This window comes from Psittacula echo (assembly GCF_963264785.1).
Source record: "Psittacula echo genome assembly, contig: SCAFFOLD_79, whole genome shotgun sequence".
In the NCBI taxonomy this organism is placed as follows: Eukaryota; Metazoa; Chordata; class Aves; order Psittaciformes; family Psittacidae; genus Psittacula; species Psittacula echo.
In genome coordinates, this window is record NW_027664259.1 from 66,322 (window position 1) to 83,907 (window position 17,586).

At 56.0% G+C, this 17,586-nt stretch overlaps 2 protein-coding genes across 2 annotated transcripts in view; both read left to right on the top strand.

The window, feature by feature from the left end:
• LOC308218227 (eukaryotic translation initiation factor 3 subunit C-like) overlaps nt 1-503 on the top strand; it is a 46,545-nt gene extending 46,042 nt beyond the window's left edge. The window contains exon 23 of the mRNA XM_080639691.1: nt 231-503. Coding sequence (XP_080495817.1) covers nt 231-316 — 86 coding nt within the window. The 3' untranslated portion in view covers nt 317-503. The remainder of the gene's footprint in view (nt 1-230) is intronic.
• Nucleotides 438-17,470, top strand: PRODH2 (proline dehydrogenase 2; the record flags this gene model as incomplete). The annotated part of the gene is made up of 11 exons (XM_080639692.1): nt 438-454; nt 2,679-2,829; nt 5,079-5,197; nt 6,755-6,875; nt 6,963-7,040; nt 8,310-8,393; nt 9,994-10,143; nt 10,294-10,460; nt 10,692-10,796; nt 13,480-13,568; nt 17,262-17,470. 11 exons carry the CDS (start codon nt 438-440, stop codon nt 17,468-17,470), a joined length of 1,290 nt encoding a protein of 429 aa, XP_080495818.1.
• Nucleotides 17,471-17,586: the final 116 nt, after the last annotated feature.

Sequence of the window (17,586 nt, forward strand, 5' to 3'; positions counted from 1 at the left end):
ACAGTGACCCATAGAGACCCATAGGTGCCCCATAACCTGCCCCATAGCGCCCGCGTCCACCCCCATTATCCCCCCCCAACCCCATTCATCGCCCCATAACCTCATCCCCCATCACTGCCCACACCCCATAGATCCCAGCCCCATAGACCCCAGCCCCATAGATCCCAGCCCCATAGACCCCACCCCATAGCTCCTGCCCCACATCTCACCCCCCCCCTCTCGCCCCATAGACCAGAAGGACGGGTACCGCAAAGGGGATGGAGGATACCTGCGCCGCGGCGGCTACCGGCAACAGGAACGAGGCTCCAACTACTGACCCATAGCGCCCCATAGCCTGCCCCATAGCCTGCCCCATAGCCTGCCCCATAGCCTGCCCCATAGCCATAACCCACCCCCAACCCCCCCCATAGGCCCCATTATGGGCAGCGTTGGCCCATATGGGGCTGAGTGAATGGTGTTAATGGCCCCCCTGCCCCATAGCGCTGCCCCATAGAAAATAAAGAAGCCCATAAGCTCGGTGTGATGTGTGTGGGGCTGAATTAATGGGGGGTGATGGGGGGACGGGGGGGTTGGAACCTGCCCCATAGCGTGCCCCATAGCCCTGCCCCATTGCGTGACCCATAGCGTGACCCATAGCACTGCCCCATTGCGTGCCCCATAGCGTGACCCATAGCACTGCCCCATTGCGCGCCCCATAGCGTGCCCCATAGCACTGCCCCATTGCGCGCCCCATAGCGTGCCCCATAGCACTGCCCCATTGCGCGCCCCATAGCGTGCCCCATAGCACTGCCCCATTGCGCGCCCCATAGCGTGCCCCATAGCACTGCCCCATAGCACAGCCCCATAGCCCTGCCCCATAGCACTGCCCCATAGCCCTGCCCCATTGCGTGACCCATAGCGTGCCCCATAGCACTGCCCCATTGCGCGCCCCATAGCGTGCCCCATAGCACTGCCCCATTGCGCGCCCCATAGCGTGCCCCATAGCACTGCCCCATTGCGCGCCCCATAGCGTGCCCCATAGCACTGCCCCATTGCGCGCCCCATAGCGTGCCCCATAGCACTGCCCCATAGCACAGCCCCATAGCCCTGCCCCATAGCACTGCCCCATAGCACTGCCCCATAGCCCTGCCCCATTGCACACCCCATAGCGTGCCCCATAGAACTGCCCCATTGCGCGCCCCATAGCATGCCCCATAGCACTGCCCCATTGCGCGCCCCATAGCGTGCCCCATAGCACTGCCCCATTGCACGCCCCATAGCGTGCCCCATAGCACTGCCCCATTGCGCGCCCCATAGCGTGCCCCATAGCACTGCCCCATTGCGCGCCCCATAGCGTGCCCCATAGCACTGCCCCATAGCACAGCCCCATAGCCCTGCCCCATAGCACTGCCCCATAGCACTGCCCCATAGCCCTGCCCCATTGCACACCCCATAGCGTGCTCCATAGAACTGCCCCATTGCGCGCCCCATAGCGTGACCCATAGCACTGCCCCATTGCGCGCCCCATTGCGTGCCCCATAGCACTGCCCCATTGCGCGCCCCATAGCGTGCCCCATAGCACTGCCCCATTGCGCGCCCCATAGCGTGCCCCATAGCACTGCCCCATTGCGCGCCCCATAGCGTGCCCCATAGCACTGCCCCATTGCGCGCCCCATAGCGTGCCCCATAGCACTGCCCCATTGCGCGCCCCATAGCGTGCCCCATAGCACTGCCCCATTGCGCGCCCCATAGCGTGCCCCATAGCACTGCCCCATTGCGCGCCCCATAGCGTGCCTCATAGCACTGCCCCATTGCGCGCCCCATAGCGTGCCCCATAGCACTGCCCCATAGCACAGCCCCATAGCCCTGCCCCATAGCATGCCCCATAGCACTGCCCCATTGCGCGCCCCATAGCGCACCCCATAAGGTGCCCTGTAGTGTACCCCACAGCACCCCATAATGTGCCCCATAGCGCTGCCCCATAGCGCTGCCCCATAGCGTGCCCCATAGTGTGCTGCATTGCGTGCCCCATAGCACCCTCCCCCATTGACCCCACGCTGTGGGGCACTGACCCGTGGGGGGCCGGGTTAATGTGTATCTATGGGGCAGGAGCTCCCATTTAAGCCCAGCCCCACAGCGGGCCCCGACCTTTGCACAGGCGCTATGGGGCAGGAGCGGCTCGGGGGCTCTGTGGGGCAGAAGCCGGGGAGGGGATCTATGGGGCAGGAGCAGGGATCTATGGGGCAGGAGTGGGGATCTATGGGGCAGGAGTGGGGATCTATGGGGCAGAAGAAGGGATCTATGGGGCAGGGATCTATGGGGCAAGGGGGTGTCTCTATGGGGAAGGGATGTATGGGGCAAGGAGGGGCCTCTACAGGGCAGGGATCTATGGGGCATGGGGGGATGTCTATGGGGCAGGGAGGGGCCTCTATGGGGCAGGGATCTATGGGGCAGGGATCTATAGGGCAGGGATCGGGATCTATAGGGCAGGGATCGGGATCTATGGGGCAGGGCTCGGGCTCTATGGGGCAGGGATCGGGATCTATGGGGCAGGGATCGGGCTCTATGGGGCAGGGATCTATGGGGCAGGGCTCGGGCTCTATGGGGCAGGGCTCGGGCTCTATGGGGCAGGGATCTATGGGGCAGGGCTCGGGCTCTATGGGGCACGGAGGGGTCTCTATGGGGCAGAGCCCCCCCAGCCCCTCCCCCCCCTTCCTTGCCCCTCCCCCCCCCCCCTTGGACCTCTCGCTGGGGGCGGGGCTGCGGCTCCGGAGCTCCCGGGAGCTGCTGCGGGCGCTGCTCGTGCTGGGCGCATGCGCGGTGCCCGCCCTCGTGCGGCGCGCGGGGACGGTGAGCGGGGGGGGGGGGGGGGGGGGAGGGGCTGCCCCATAGATATGGGGCTGGAGCTATGGGGCGGGCTCTATGGGGCTCTATGGGGCGGGCTCTATGGGGCTGCCCCATAGATATGGGGCTGGAGCTATGGGGTGGGCTCTATGGGGCTCTATGGGGCGGGCTCTATGGGGCTGCCCCATAGATATGGGGCTTGAGCTATGGGGTGGGCTCTATGGGGCTCTATGGGACGGGCTCTATGGGGCTGCCCCATAGATATGGGGCTGGAGCTATGGGGTGGGCTCTATGGGGCTCTATGGGACGGGCTCTATGGGGCTGCCCCATAGATATGGGGCTGGAGCTATGGGGCAGTCTCTATGGGGCTGCCCCATAGATATGGGGCTGGAGCTATGGGGCGGGCTCTATGGGGCTGCCCCATAGATATGGGGCTGGAGCTATGGGGCAGGCTCTATGGGGCTCTTTGGGGCAGTCTCTATGGGGCTGCCCCATAGATATGGGGCTGGAGCTATGGGGTGGGCTCTATGGGGCTCTATGGGGTTGTCTCTATGGGGCTGCCCCATAGATATGTGGCTGGAGCTATGGGGTGGGCTCTATGGGGCTCTATGGGGTTGTCTCTATGGGGCTGCCCCATAGATGTGGGGCTGGAGCTGTGGGGTGGGCTCTATGGGGAGGGCTCTATGGGTCTCTATGGGGTCTCTATGGGTCTCTATGGGTCCCCATGGGTCTCTATGGGTCTCTATGGGTCTCTATGGGTCTCTATGGGGTCTCTATGGGTCTCTAGGGGTCTCTATGGGGCCTCTATGGGGTCTCTATGAGTCTCTATGGGGTCTCTATGGGTCTCTGTGGGGTCTCTATGGGTCTCTATGGGGTCTCTATGGGGTCTCTATGGGTCTCTATGGGTCTCTATGGGGTCTCTATGGGTCTCTATGGGTCTCTATGGGGTCTCTATGGGTCTCTATGGGTCTCTATGGGGTCTCTATGGGTCTCTATGGGTCTCTATGGAGTCTCTATGGGGTCTCTAGGGGTCTCTATGGGGTCTCTATGGGTCTCTGTGGGGTCTCTATGGGTCTCTATGGGGTCTCTATGGGGTCTCTATGGGTCTCTATGGGGTCTCTATGGGTCTCTGTGGGGTCTCTATGGGTCTCTATGGGGTCTCTATGGGTCTCTGTGGGGTCTCTATGGGTCTCTATGGGGTCTCTATGGGGTCTCTATGAGTCTCTATGGGGTCTCTATGGGTCTCTGTGGGGTCTCTATGGGTCTCTATGGGGTCTCTATGGGGTCTCTATGGGTCTCTATGGGTCTCTATGGGGTCTCTATGGGTCTCTATGGGTCTCTATGGAGTCTCTATGGGGTCTCTAGGGGTCTCTATGGGGTCTCTATGGGGTCTCTATGGGGTCTCTATGGTCTCTATGGGTCTCTATGGGTCTCTATGGGGTCTCTAGGGGTCTCTATGGGTCTCTATGGGGTCTCTATGGGGTCTCTATGGGTCTCTATGGGTCTCTATGGGTCTCTATGGGTCTCTATGGGGTCTCTATGGGTCTCTGTGGGGTCTCTATGGGTCTCTATGGGGTCTCTATGGGGTCTCTATGGGTCTCTATGGGTCTCTATGGGGTCTCTATGGGTCTCTATGGGTCTCTATGGGGTCTCTATGGGTCTCTATGGGGTCTCTATGGGTCTCTAGGGGTCTCTATGGGTCTCTATGGGTCTCTATGGGGTCTCTATGGGTCTCTATGGGTCTCTATGGGGTCTCTATGGGTCTCTATGGGTCTCTATGGGTCTCTATGGGTCTCTATGGGGTCTCTATGGGTCTCTATGGGGTCTCTATGGGTCTCTATAGGTCTCTATGGGTCTCTATGGGGTCTCTATGGGTCTCTATGGGGTCTCTATGGGGTCTCTATGGGTCTCTATGGGTCTCTATGGGTCTCTATGGGTCTCTATGGGTCCCCATGGGTCTCTATGGGTCTCTATGGGTCTCTATGGGTCTCTATGGGGTCTCTATGGGGTCTCTATGGGTCTCTATGGGGTCTCTATGGGTCTCTATGGGGTCTCTATGGGTCTCTATGGGTCTCTATGGGTCTCTATGGGGTCTCTATGGGGTCTCTATGGGGTCTCTATGGGTCTCTATGGGTCTCTATGGGGTCTCTATGGGTCTCTATGGGTCCCCATGGGTCCCCATGGGTCTCCCTCCCCTCCCCCCGCAGCTGCTCCCCCTCGCCCCTCCCCCCCTCCGCGCTCTCTTTTACGCTCAGTTCGTGGCGGGGCCCTCGCGCTCCGGGGCCCTGGCGGCGGCCGCGCGGCTGCGGGGGGAGGGGCTCGGCCCCGCCCTCGCCCTCCCCTGCGAGAGCCCCGGGGGGAGGGGCCGCGGAGGGTGAGCGCCGCCAGGGGGCGCCGCGGGGCGGGCTGTGGGGCGCTATGGGGCGCGTTGGGGCGGGGTATGGGGCGCTATGGGGTGCTATGGGGTGCTATGGGGCACATTGGCGGCTATGGGGAGCTATGGGGACCTATGGGGCACGTTGGTGGCTATGGGGCGCTATGGGGTGGGGTATGGGGAGCTATGGGGACCTATGGGGCACGTTGGTGGCTATGGGGTGCTATGGGGCGGGGTGTGGGGCGCTATGGGGTGGGGTATGGGGAGCTATGGGGAGCTATGGGGCACGTTGGTGGCTATGGGGTGCTATGGGGTGGGGTGTGGGGCGCTATGGGGTGCTATGGGGTGCTATGGGGCGCTATGGGGCACATTGGTGGCTATGGGGTGCTATGGGGTGGGGTGTGGGGCGCTATGGGGTGCTATGGGGTGCTATGGGGTGCTATGGGGCACATTGGTGGCTATGGGGTGCTATGGGACCCATTGGTGGCTATGGGGTGCTATGGGGTGGGGGGTGGGGTGCTATGGGGCGCGTTGGTGGCTATGGGGCGCTATGGGGTGGGATGTGGGGCGCTATGGGGTGCTATGGGGTGCTATGGGGCAGGGTGTGGGGTGCTATGGAGCTGGGTGTGGGGCGCTATGGGGCAGGGTGTGGGGTGCTATGGGGCACGTTGGTGGCTATGGGGAGCTATGGGGAGGGGTGTGGGGTGCTATGGGGAGCTATGGGGCACGTTGGTGGCTATGGGGTGCTATGGGGTGGGGTGTGGGGTGCTATGGGGCACGTTGGTGGCTATGGGGTGCTATGGGGCGGGATATGGGGTGCTATGGGGCGGGCTGTGGGGCGCTATGGGGCATGTTGGTTGCTATGGGGAGCTATGGGGCGGGGTATGGGGTGCTATGGGGTGGGGTATGGGGTGCTATGGGGCACATTGGCGGCTATGGGGTGCTATGGGGCGCTATGGGGCACATTGGTGGCTATGGGGTGCTATGGGGTGGGGGGTGGGGTGCTATGGGGCAGGGTGTGGGGTGCTATGCGGTGGGGTATGGGGTGCTATGGGGTGGGTTATGGGGCGCTATGGGGAGCTATGGGGCAGGGTGTGGGGTGCTATGTGGTGGGGTATGGGGTGCTATGGGGCACGTTGGTGGCTGTGGGGCGCTATGGGGCAGGGTATGGGGTGCTATGGGGTGGGGTGTGGGGTGCTATGGGCCACGTTGGTGGCTATGGGGTGCTATGGGGCGGGATATGGGGTGCTATGGGGCGGGCTGTGGGGTGCTATGGGGCATGTTGGTGGCTATGGGGAGCTATGGGGCAGGGTATGGGGTGGGATATGGGACACACGTTGGTTGCTATGGGGCACTATGGGGCGCTATGGGGTGGGTTATGGGGCGCATTGGGGTCTATGGGGCTCTATGGGGCAGCGTATGGGGTGCTATGGGGCACAGGGTCTATGGGGCGCAATGGGGGTTTATGGGGCGCTATGGGTTGGGGTATGGGTCCCATTGGGGTCTATGGGGCGGGCTCCGGGCCCTGCCCCACATCTCCCCCCATGTGTGGGGCAGCGAGGCCTGGTTCGAGGCCAACCATGAGGCGGCCTTGGAATGTGTGGGGCTGGCGGCGGCCACGGGCCCCGGGGCCATGATGCAGCTGAAGGTGACGGCCATGATGGACGCCGAGCTCTGCGTGAGTTCTGGGGCTGCCCCATAGAATCTATGGGGCAGGGGCCGGACCCCCCCCAGCCCCCTAAGTGAGCCCCACATCGCCCCATAGGCCACCATTCAGCAGCGGATGCAGGAGCCGGGTACCAAAGTGACGCCGGAGCTCATCATGGCGGCCATGGGGGGCCAGGTGGGGCCTGACCCACACGTGTGGGGCTGAGCCCCATAGCCTGCCCCATAGAGCTCAATGAGCCCCATAACCTGCCCCATAGAGCCCCATAGCCTGCCCCATAGAGACCAATGAGCCCCATAACATGCCCCATAGAGCCCCATAGCCTGCCCCATAGAGCTCAATGAGCCCCATAACCTGCCCCATAGAGCCCCATAACCTGCCCCATAGACCCCAATGAGCCCCATAAGCTGCCCCATAGAGCCCCATAACCTGCCCCATAGAGCACAATAAACCCCATAACCTGCCCCATAGAGCCCCATAACCTGCCCCATAGACCCCATAACTTGCCCTATAGAGCTCAATGAGCCCCATAACCTGCCCCATAGAGCCCCATGACCTGCCCCATAGACCCCATTGAGCCCCATAACCTGCCCCATAGACCCCAATGAGCCCTATAACCTGCCCCATAGAGCTCAATAAGCCCCATAACCTGCCCCATAGAGCCCCATAGCCTGCCCCATAGACCGCAATGAGCCCTATAACCTGCCCCATAGAGCCCCATAACCTGCCCCATAGAGCACAATAAGCCCCATAACCTGCCCTATAGAGCCCCATAACTTGCCCCATAGACCCCATTGAGCCCCATAACCTGCCCTATAGACCCCAATGAGCCCTATAACGTGCCCCATAGAGCTCAATGAGGCCCATAACCTGCCCCATAGAGCCCCATAACCTGCCCCATAGAGCACAATAAGCCCCATAACCTGCCCCATAGAGCCCCATAACTTGCCCAATAGACCCCATTGAGCCCCATCACCTGCCTCATAGAGACCAATGAGCCCCATAACCAGCCCCATAGAGCCCCATAGCCTGCCCCATAGAGCCCAATGAGCACCATAAATTGCACCATAGAGCCCTATAAGCCCCATAACCTGCCCCATAGAGCTCAATGAGCCCCATAACCTGCCCCATAGAGCTCAATGAGCCCCATAGCCTGCCCCATAGAGCCCAATGAGCACCATAAATTGCACCATAGAGCCCTATAAGCCCCATAACCTGCCCCATAGAGCACAATAAGCCCCATAACCTGCCCCATAGAGCCCCATAACCTGCCCCATAGAGCCCCATAACCTGCCCCATAGAGCCCCATAACTTGCCCAATAGACCCCATTGAGCCCCATCACCTGCCTCATAGAGACCAATGAGCCCCATAACCTGGCCCATAGAGCCCCCTAACCTGCCCCATAGAGCCCATTGAGCCCCATAACTTGTGGGTCTGCCCCATAGATTGCTCCGTCCCTGCCTTTCCTGACCCTGCAGCAGAACCAGCACTTTGGGGTCTCCCTGCGGCGCTTGGACAGCGTGGCCCAGGTCAGGTGTGGGGCAGCCCCATAGAATCAGTGGGTCCCAATGTGGGTCCAGCCCCATGGAATCAATGGGGCAGCCCCATAGAATCAATGGGTCCCGATGTGGGTCCAGCCCCATAGCATCAATGGGTCCCGACGTGGGTCCAGCCCCATAGGATCAATGGGTCCCGATGTGGGTCCAGCCCATAGAATCAATGGGTCCTGATGTGGGTCCAGCCCCATAGCATCAATGGGTCCCGATGTGGGTCCAGCCCCATAGAATCAATGGGTCCCGATATGGGTCCAGCCCCATAGGATCAATGGGTCCCCATGTGTGTCCAGCCCCATAGAATCAATGGGTCCCGATGTGGGTCCAGCCCCATAGAATCAATGGGTCCCGATGTGGGTCCAGCCCCATAGGATCAATGGGTCCCCATGTGTGTCCAGTCCCATAGAATCAATGGGTCCCGATGTAGGTCCAGCCCTATAGGATCAATGGGTCCCGATGTGGGTCCAGCCCCATAGAATCAATGGGGCAGCCCCATAGAATCAATGGGTCCCGATGTGGGTCCAGCCCATAGAATCAATGGGTCCCGATGTGGGTCCAGCCCCATAGCATCAATGGGTCCCGATGTGGGTCCAGCCCCATAGGATCAATGGGTCCCGATGTGGGTCCAGCCCATAGAATCAATGGGTCCTGATGTGGGTCCAGCCCCATAGGATCAATGGGTCCCGATGTGGGTCCAGCCCCATAGAATCAATGGGTCCCGATATGGGTCCAGCCCCATAGGATCAATGGGTCCCCATGTGTGTCCAGCCCCATAGAATCAATGGGTCCCGATGTGGGTCCAGCCCCATAGAATCAATGGGTCCCGATGTGGGTCCAGCCCCATAGAATCAATGGGGCAGCCCCATAGAATCAATGGGTCCCGATGTGGGTCCAGCCCCATAGAATCAATGGGGCAGCCCCATAGAATCAATGGGTCCCGATGTGGGTCCAGCCCCATAGCATCAATGGGGCAGCCCCATAGAATCAATGGGTCCCGATGTGGGTCCAGCCCCATAGAATCAATGGGGCAGCCCCATAGAATCAATGGGTCCCGATGTGGGTCCAGCCCCATAGAATCAATGGGGCAGCCCCATAGAATCAATGGGTCCCGATGTGGGTCCAGCCCCATAGAATCAATGGGTCCCGATGTGGGTCCAGCCCCATAGAATCAATGGGGCAGCCCCATAGAATCAATGGGTCCCGATGTGGGTCCAGCCCCATAGAATCAATGGGTCCCGATGTGGGTCCAGCCCCATAGAATCAATGGGGCAGCCCCATAGAATCAATGGGTCCCGATGTGGGTCCAGCCCCATAGAATCAATGGGTCCCGATGTGGGTCCAGCCCCATAGAATCAATGGGGCAGCCCCATAGAATCAATGGGTCCCGATGTGGGTCCAGCCCCATAGAATCAATGGGTCCCGATGTGGGTCCAGCCCCATAGAATCAATGGGGCAGCCCCATAGAATCAATGGGTCCCGATATGGGTCCAGCCCCATAGAATCAATGGGTCCCGATGTGGGTCCAGCCCCATAGAATCAATGGGGCAGCCCCATAGAATCAATGGGGCTCCCGCAGGCGGCGGCGGCGCAGGGGGTGACGCTGATGGTGGACGCGGAGCAGAGCCACCTGCAGGGGGCGCTGCGGCTCCTCACCCTCGCCCTGATTGGCCGCCACAACCGGGGGGCGGAGCCTCGCGTCTGGAGCACGGTGCAGGCCTACGTGCGCGTGCGTTAGGGGGCGCTATGGGGCAGCCCCATAGGTGTGGGGCGGGGGGGGCTCTATGGGGTCTCTATGGGTCTCTATGGGGTCTCTATGGGGTCTCTATGGGGTCTCTATGGGGTCTCTATGGGTCTCTATGGGGTCTCTATGGGGCAGGGCGCTGAGCAGGTGCTGTCCATGGAGGCCTCGTGGGCCCGGCGCTATGGGGCGCGCTATGGGGTGAAGCTGGTCCGAGGCGCGTACCTGGAGGAGGAGCGGCTCCGGGCCCACAAGTTGGGGGTCCCAGACCCCCTGCACCCCACGTTGGAGGCCACGCACCTCAGGTGGGGCTATGGGGCTCTATGGGTCTCTATGGGGTCTCTATGGGTCTCCATGGGTCTCTATGGGGTCTCTATGGGGCTCTATAGGGTCTCTATGGGGCTCTATGGGTCTCTATGGGTCTCTATGGGGCTCTATAGGGTCTCTATGGGTCTCTATGGGTCTCTATGGGGTCTCTATGGGTCTCTATGGGTCCCTATGGGTCTCTATGGGTCTCTATGGGTCTCACCCCATAGCTATGGGGCCTGCCTGGAGCTGGCGCTGGCGCTGGTGGTTCAGGATCAGGCCCGGCTCATGGTGGCCACTCACAACGAAGCCTCGGTGATGCAGGCGGTGCAGCGGTGGGTCTGCCCCACATGTGGGGTGCTATGGGGTGTCTATGGGGTGTCTATGGGGTGTCTATGGGGCGCTATGGGGCGCTATGGGGTGTCTATGGGGTGTCTATGGGGTGTCTATGGGGCGCTATGGGGCGCTATGGGGTGTCTATGGGGTGTCTATGGGGTGTCTATGGGGTGTCTATGGGGCGCTATGGGGTGTATATGGGGTGTCTATGGGGCGCTATGGGGTGTCTATGGGGTGTCTATGGGGTGTCTATGGGGTGTCTATGGGGCGCTATGGGGTGTCTATGGGGTGTCTATGGGGTGTCTATGGGTGTCTATGGGTGTCTATGGGGCGCTATGGGGTGTCTATGGGGCGCTATGGGGCGCTATGGGGTGTCTATGGGGTGTCTATGGGGTGTCTATGGGGCGCTATGGGGTGTCTATGGGGCGCTATGGGGCGCTATGGGGTGTCTATGGGGCGCTATGGGGCGTCCATGGGGCGCTATGGGGTGTCTATGGGGCGCTATGGGGTGTCTATGGGGTGTCTATGGGGTGTCTATGGGGCGCTATGGGGCGCTATGGGGTGTCTATGGGGTGTCTATGGGGTGTCTATGGGGCTCTATGGGGTGGCTATGGGGTGTCTATGGGGCTCTATGGGGTGGCTATGGGGTGTCTATGGGGTGTCTATGGGGTGTCTATGGGGCGCTATGGGGTGTCTATGGGGTGTCTATGGGGTGTCTATGGGGCGCTATGGGGTGTCTATGGGGTGTCTATGGGGTGGCTATGGGGTGGCTATGGGGTGTCTATGGGGTGTCTATGGGGTGTCTATGGGGCGCTATGGGGTGTCTATGGGTGTCTATGGGGTGTCTATGGGGTGTCTATGGGTGTCTATGGGGCTCTATGGGGTGGCTATGGGGTGTCTATGGGGTGTCTATGGGGCGCTATGGGGTGGCTATGGGTGTCTATGGGGTGTCTATGGGGCTCTATGGGGTGTCTATGGGGCGCTATGGGGTGTCTATGGGGTGTCTATGGGGTGTCTATGGGTGTCTATGGGGTGTCTATGGGGCGCTATGGGGGTGGCTATGGGGTGTCTATGGGGCACTATGGGTGTCTATGGGGCGCTATGGGGTGTCTATGGGGTGTCTATGGGTGTCTATGGGGCTCTATGGGGTGTCTATGGGTGTCTATGGGGTGTCTATGGGGCTCTATGGGGTGTCTATGGGGCTCTATGGGGTGTCTATGGGGCGCTATGGGGCACTATGGGTGTCTATGGGGCGCTATGGGGTGTCTATGGGGTGTCTATGGGTGTCTATGGGGCTCTATGGGGCTCTATCGGGTGGCGAGGGGGGGCGCAGGCAGGGGTTTGCGGCGCGGCCTGCAGGGGGCGCTAAAGGGCCGCGGGGGGCGGGGTCAGCTGAGGACACGCCCCCTCCCTCTGGGGTAATGGGGGGCTATGGGGTTATTATGGGATGTGACGGTTACTATGGGGTCACTATGGGGTTATTATGGGATGTTATGGTTACTATGGGGTCACTATGGGGTTATTATGGGATGTTATGGTTACTATGGGGTCACTATGGGGTTATTATGGGATGTTATGGTTACTATGGGGTTGCTATGGGGTTATTATGGGATGTTATTGTTACTATGGGGTCACTATGGGGTCACTATGGGGTTATTATGGGATGTTATGGTTACTATGGGGTCACTATGGGGTCACTATGGGGTTATTATGGGGTTATTATGGGATGTTAGGGTTACTATGGGGTTACTATGGGGTTATTATGGGATGTTATGGTTACTATGGGGTCACTATGGGGTTATTATGGGGTTATTATGGGATGTTATGGTTACTATGGGGTCACTATGGGGTCCCTATGCGGTTATTATGGGATGTTATGGTTACTATGGGGTCACTATGGGGTTATTATGGGATGTTATTGTTACTATGGGGTCACTATGGGGTTATTATGGGATGTTATGGTTACTATGGGGTTGCTATGGGGTTATTATGGGATGTTAGGGTTACTATGGGGTTGCTATGGGGTTATTATGGGATGTTAGGGTTACTATGGGGTTACTATGGGGTTATTATGGGATGTTATGGTTACTATGGGGTTGCTATGGGGTTATTATGGGATGTTATGGTTACTATGGGGTCACTATGGGGTTATTATGGGATGTTATGGTTACTATGGGGTTGCTATGGGGTTATTATGGGATGTTATGGTTACTATGGGGTCACTATTTTGTTATTATGGGATGTTATTGTTACTATGGGGTCACTATGGGGTTATTATGGGATGTTATGGTTACTATGGGGTCACTATGGGGTTATTATGGGATGTTAGGGTTACTATGGGGTTACTATGGGGTTATTATGGGATGTTATGGTTACTATGGGGTCACTATTTTGTTATTATGGGATGTTATTGTTACTATGGGGTCACTATGGGGTTATTATGGGATGTTATGGTTACTATGGGGTCACTATGGGGTTATTATGGGATGTTAGGGTTACTATGGGGTTACTATGGGGTTATTATGGGATGTTATGGTTACTATGGGGTCACTATTTTGTTATTATGGGATGTTATTGTTACTATGGGGTCACTATGGGGTTATTATGGGATGTTACGATTACTATGGGGTTCCTACGGGGCCCCCACGTGCTCATTATGGGCTGTCGCCGTTGCCATGGCAGCATGGAGGCCCTGCGCATCCCGCGCCGCGCCGGCGGGGTCTGCTTCGGGCAGCTCTATGGGATGTGTGATCACGTGACCCTGGCGCTGGGTGAGCCCCGTTTGGGGTCGATTGGGGTCACTACGGGGTTATTATGGGATGTTAGGGTTTCTATGGGGTTACTATAGGGTCCCTATGCAGTTATTATGGGATGTTATGGTTACTATGGGGTCACCATGGGGTTATTATGGGGTTATTATGGGATGTTATGGTTACTATGGGGTCACCATGGGGTTATTATGGGGTTATTATGGGATGTTATGGTTACTATGGGGTCACCATGGGGTTATTATGGGATGTTAGGGTTTCCATGGGGTTACTATAGGGTCCCTATGCAGTTATTATGGGATGTTGTGGTTACTATGGGGTTACTATGGGGTCACTATGGGGTTATTATGGGGTTATTATGGGATGTTATGGTTACTATGGGGTCACTATGGGGTCCCTATGCTGTTATTATGGGATGTTATGGTTACTATGGGGTTACTATGGGGTTACTATGGGGTTATTATGGGATGTTATGGTTACTATGGGGTCACTATGGGGTTATTATGGGGTTATTATGGGATGTTATGGTTACTATGAGGTCACTATGGGGTTATTATGGGGTTATTATGGGATGTTATGGTTACTATGGGGTTACTATTGGGTCACTATGGGGTTATTATGGGATGTTATGGTTACTATGGGGTCACTATGGGGTTATTATGGGATGTTATAGTTACTGTGGGGTTACTATGGGGTTATTATGGGATGTTATGGTTACTATGGGGTCACTATGGGGTCCCCATGCGGTTATTATGGGATGTTATGGTTATTATGGGGTTACTATGGGGTCACTATGGGGTTATTATGGGGTTATTGTGGGATGTTAGGGTTACTATCGGGTTGCTATGGGGTTATTATGGGATGTTATGGTTACTATGGGGTCACTATGGGGTCCCTATGCGGTTATTATGGGATGTTATGGTTACTATGGGGTTAGTATGGGGTTATTATGGCGTTATTATGGGATGTTACAGTCACTTTCGGGGTTATTATGGGATGTTACGGCTCCCAGGTGGTCACTGTGGGTTATTATGGGGTTATTATGGGATGTTACAGTCACTGTCTCGGTTATTATGGGATGTTACGGTTACTATGGGGTTATTATGGGACGTTATGGTTATTATGGGGTTACTATGGGGTTATTATGGGATGTTACGGTTACTATGGGGTCACCGTGGGTTACTATGGGGTTATTATGGGGTTATTATGGGATGTTACAGTCACTTTTGCGGTTATTATGGGATGTTATTGTTACTATGGGGTTATTATGGGGTTATTATGGGATGTTATTGTTACTATGGGGTTATTATGGGGTTATTATGGGATGTGACGGTTACTATGGGGTCACCATGGGTTACTATGGGGATATTATGAGGTCATTATGGGGTTATTATGGGGTGATTATGGGGTTACTATGGGGTTATTATAGGATGTTACAGTCAGTTTCGCGGTTATTATGGGATGTGACGGTTACTATGGGGTCACTGTGGGTTATTATGGGGTCATTATGGGATGCTATTGTTACTATGAGGTTATTATGGGGTTATTACGGGATGTTACAGTCACTTTCGCAGTTATTATGGGATGTGACGGTTACTATGGGGTTATTATGGGGTTACTATGGGGTTATTATGGGATGTTACAGTCACTTTCGCGGTTATTATGGGATGTTATTGTTACTATGGGGTTACCATGGGGTTATTATGGGGTTATTATGGGATGTTACAGTCACTTTCGCGGTTATTATGGGATGTGATGGTTACTATGGGGTTATTATGGGGTCATTATGGGGTTATTATGGGGTCATTATGGGGTTACTATGGGGTTATTATGGGATGTTACAGTCCCTTTTGTGGTTATTATGGGGTGTTATTGTTACTATGGGGTTACCATGGGGTTATTATGGGATGTTATTGTTACTATGGGGTTACCATGGGGTTATTATGGGATGTTATTGTTACTATGGGGTTACCATGGGGTTATTATGGGATGTGACGGTTACTATGGGGTTACCATGGGGTTATTATGGGATGTTATTGTTACTATGGGGTTACCATGGGGTTATTATGGGATGTGACGGTTACTATGGGGTTACCATGGGGTTATTATGGGATGTGACGGTTACTATGGGGTTACCATGGGGTTATTATGGGATGTTATTGTTACTATGGTGTTACCATGGGGTTATTATGGGATGTTATGGTTACTATGGGGTTACCATGGGGTTATTATGGGATGTTATTGTTACTATGGGGTTACCATGGGGTTATTATGGGATGTTATTGTTTCTATGGGGTTACCATGGGGTTATTATGGGATGTTATTGTTACTATGGGGTTACCATGGGGTTATTATGGGATGTTATTGTTTCTATGGGGTTACCATGGGGTTATTATGGGATGTTATGGTTACTATGGGGTTACCATGGGGTTATTATGGGATGTTATTGTTACTATGGGGTTACCATGGGGTTATTATGGGATGTTATGGTTACTATGGGGTCACCATGGGGTTATTATGGGATGTTAGGGTTTCCATTGGGTTACTATAGGGTCCCTATGCAGTTATTATGGGATGTTATGGTTACTATGGGGTTACTATGGGGTCACTATGGGGTTACCATGGGGTTATTATGGGATGTTATGGTTACTATGGGGTCACTATGGGGTTACCATGGGGTTATTATGGGATGTTATTGTTACTATGGGGTTACCATGGGGTTATTATGGGATGTTATTGTTACTATGGGGTTACCATGGGGTTATTATAGGATGTGACGGTTACTATGGGGTTACCATGGGGTTATTATGGGATGTTATTGTTACTATGGGGTTACCATGGGGTTATTATGGGATGTTATGGTTACTATGGGGTTACCATGGGGTTATTATGGGATGTTATTGTTACTATGGGGTTACCATGGGGTTATTATGGGATGTTATTGTTACTATGGGGTTATTATGGGGTTATTATGGGATGTTATTGTTACTATGGGGTTACCATGGGGTTATTATGGGGTGTTATTGTTACTATGGGGTTACCATGGGGTTATTATGGGATGTTATTGTTACTATGAGGTTACCATGGGGTTATTATGGGATGTGACGGTTACTATGGGGTTAGCATGGGGTTATTATGGGATGTGACGGTTACTATGGGGTTACCATGGGGTTATTATGGGATGTTATTGTTACTATGGGGTTACCATGGGGTTATTATGGGATGTTATTGTTACTATGGGGTTACCATGGGGTTATTATGGGATGTGACGGTTACTATGGGGTTACCATGGGGTTATTATGGGATGTTATTGTTACTATGGGGTTACCATGGGGTTATTATGGGATGTTATTGTTACTATGGGGTTATTATGGGATGTTATTGTTACTATGGGGTTACCATGGGGTTATTATGGGATGTTATTGTTACTATGGGGTTATTATGGGATGTTATTGTTACTATGGGGTTACCATGGGGTTATTATGGGATGTTATGGTTACTATGGGGTTACCATGGGGTTATTATGGGATGTTATTGTTACTATGGGGTTATTATGGGGTTATTATGGGATGTTATTGTTACTATGGGGTTATTATGGGGTTATTATGGGATGTTATTGTTACTATGGGGTTATTATGGGGTTATTATGGGGTTGCTCCGCGTTTTGGGGCTGACTCCTCCGGTTTTGGGGGTCAGGAGGGGCCGGGTTCGCCGCGTTCAAGTCGGTGCCGGTGGGGCCGGAGGAGGCGGCGCTCCCGTACCTGGCGCGGCGCGCCCAGGAGCACCGCCAGGGGGCGCTGCGGCGCACGGCCCTTGAGCGCCGCCTGCTGGCGCGGGAGCTGCGCCGCCGCCTCCTGCGCTGGCCCTGGGCGAAGGGCGCGGGGCCCCGGAATGGGGCGAAATGAGCGGGAATCGGGCAAAAAAGGGGCGCGGGGAGGGGGGGAAGGGGCGGGAAATAACGCGGGGGGGTTGGGGGGGGCGAAAACGGCGCGAAAACGGCGCGAAAAGGGCGCGAAAAGGG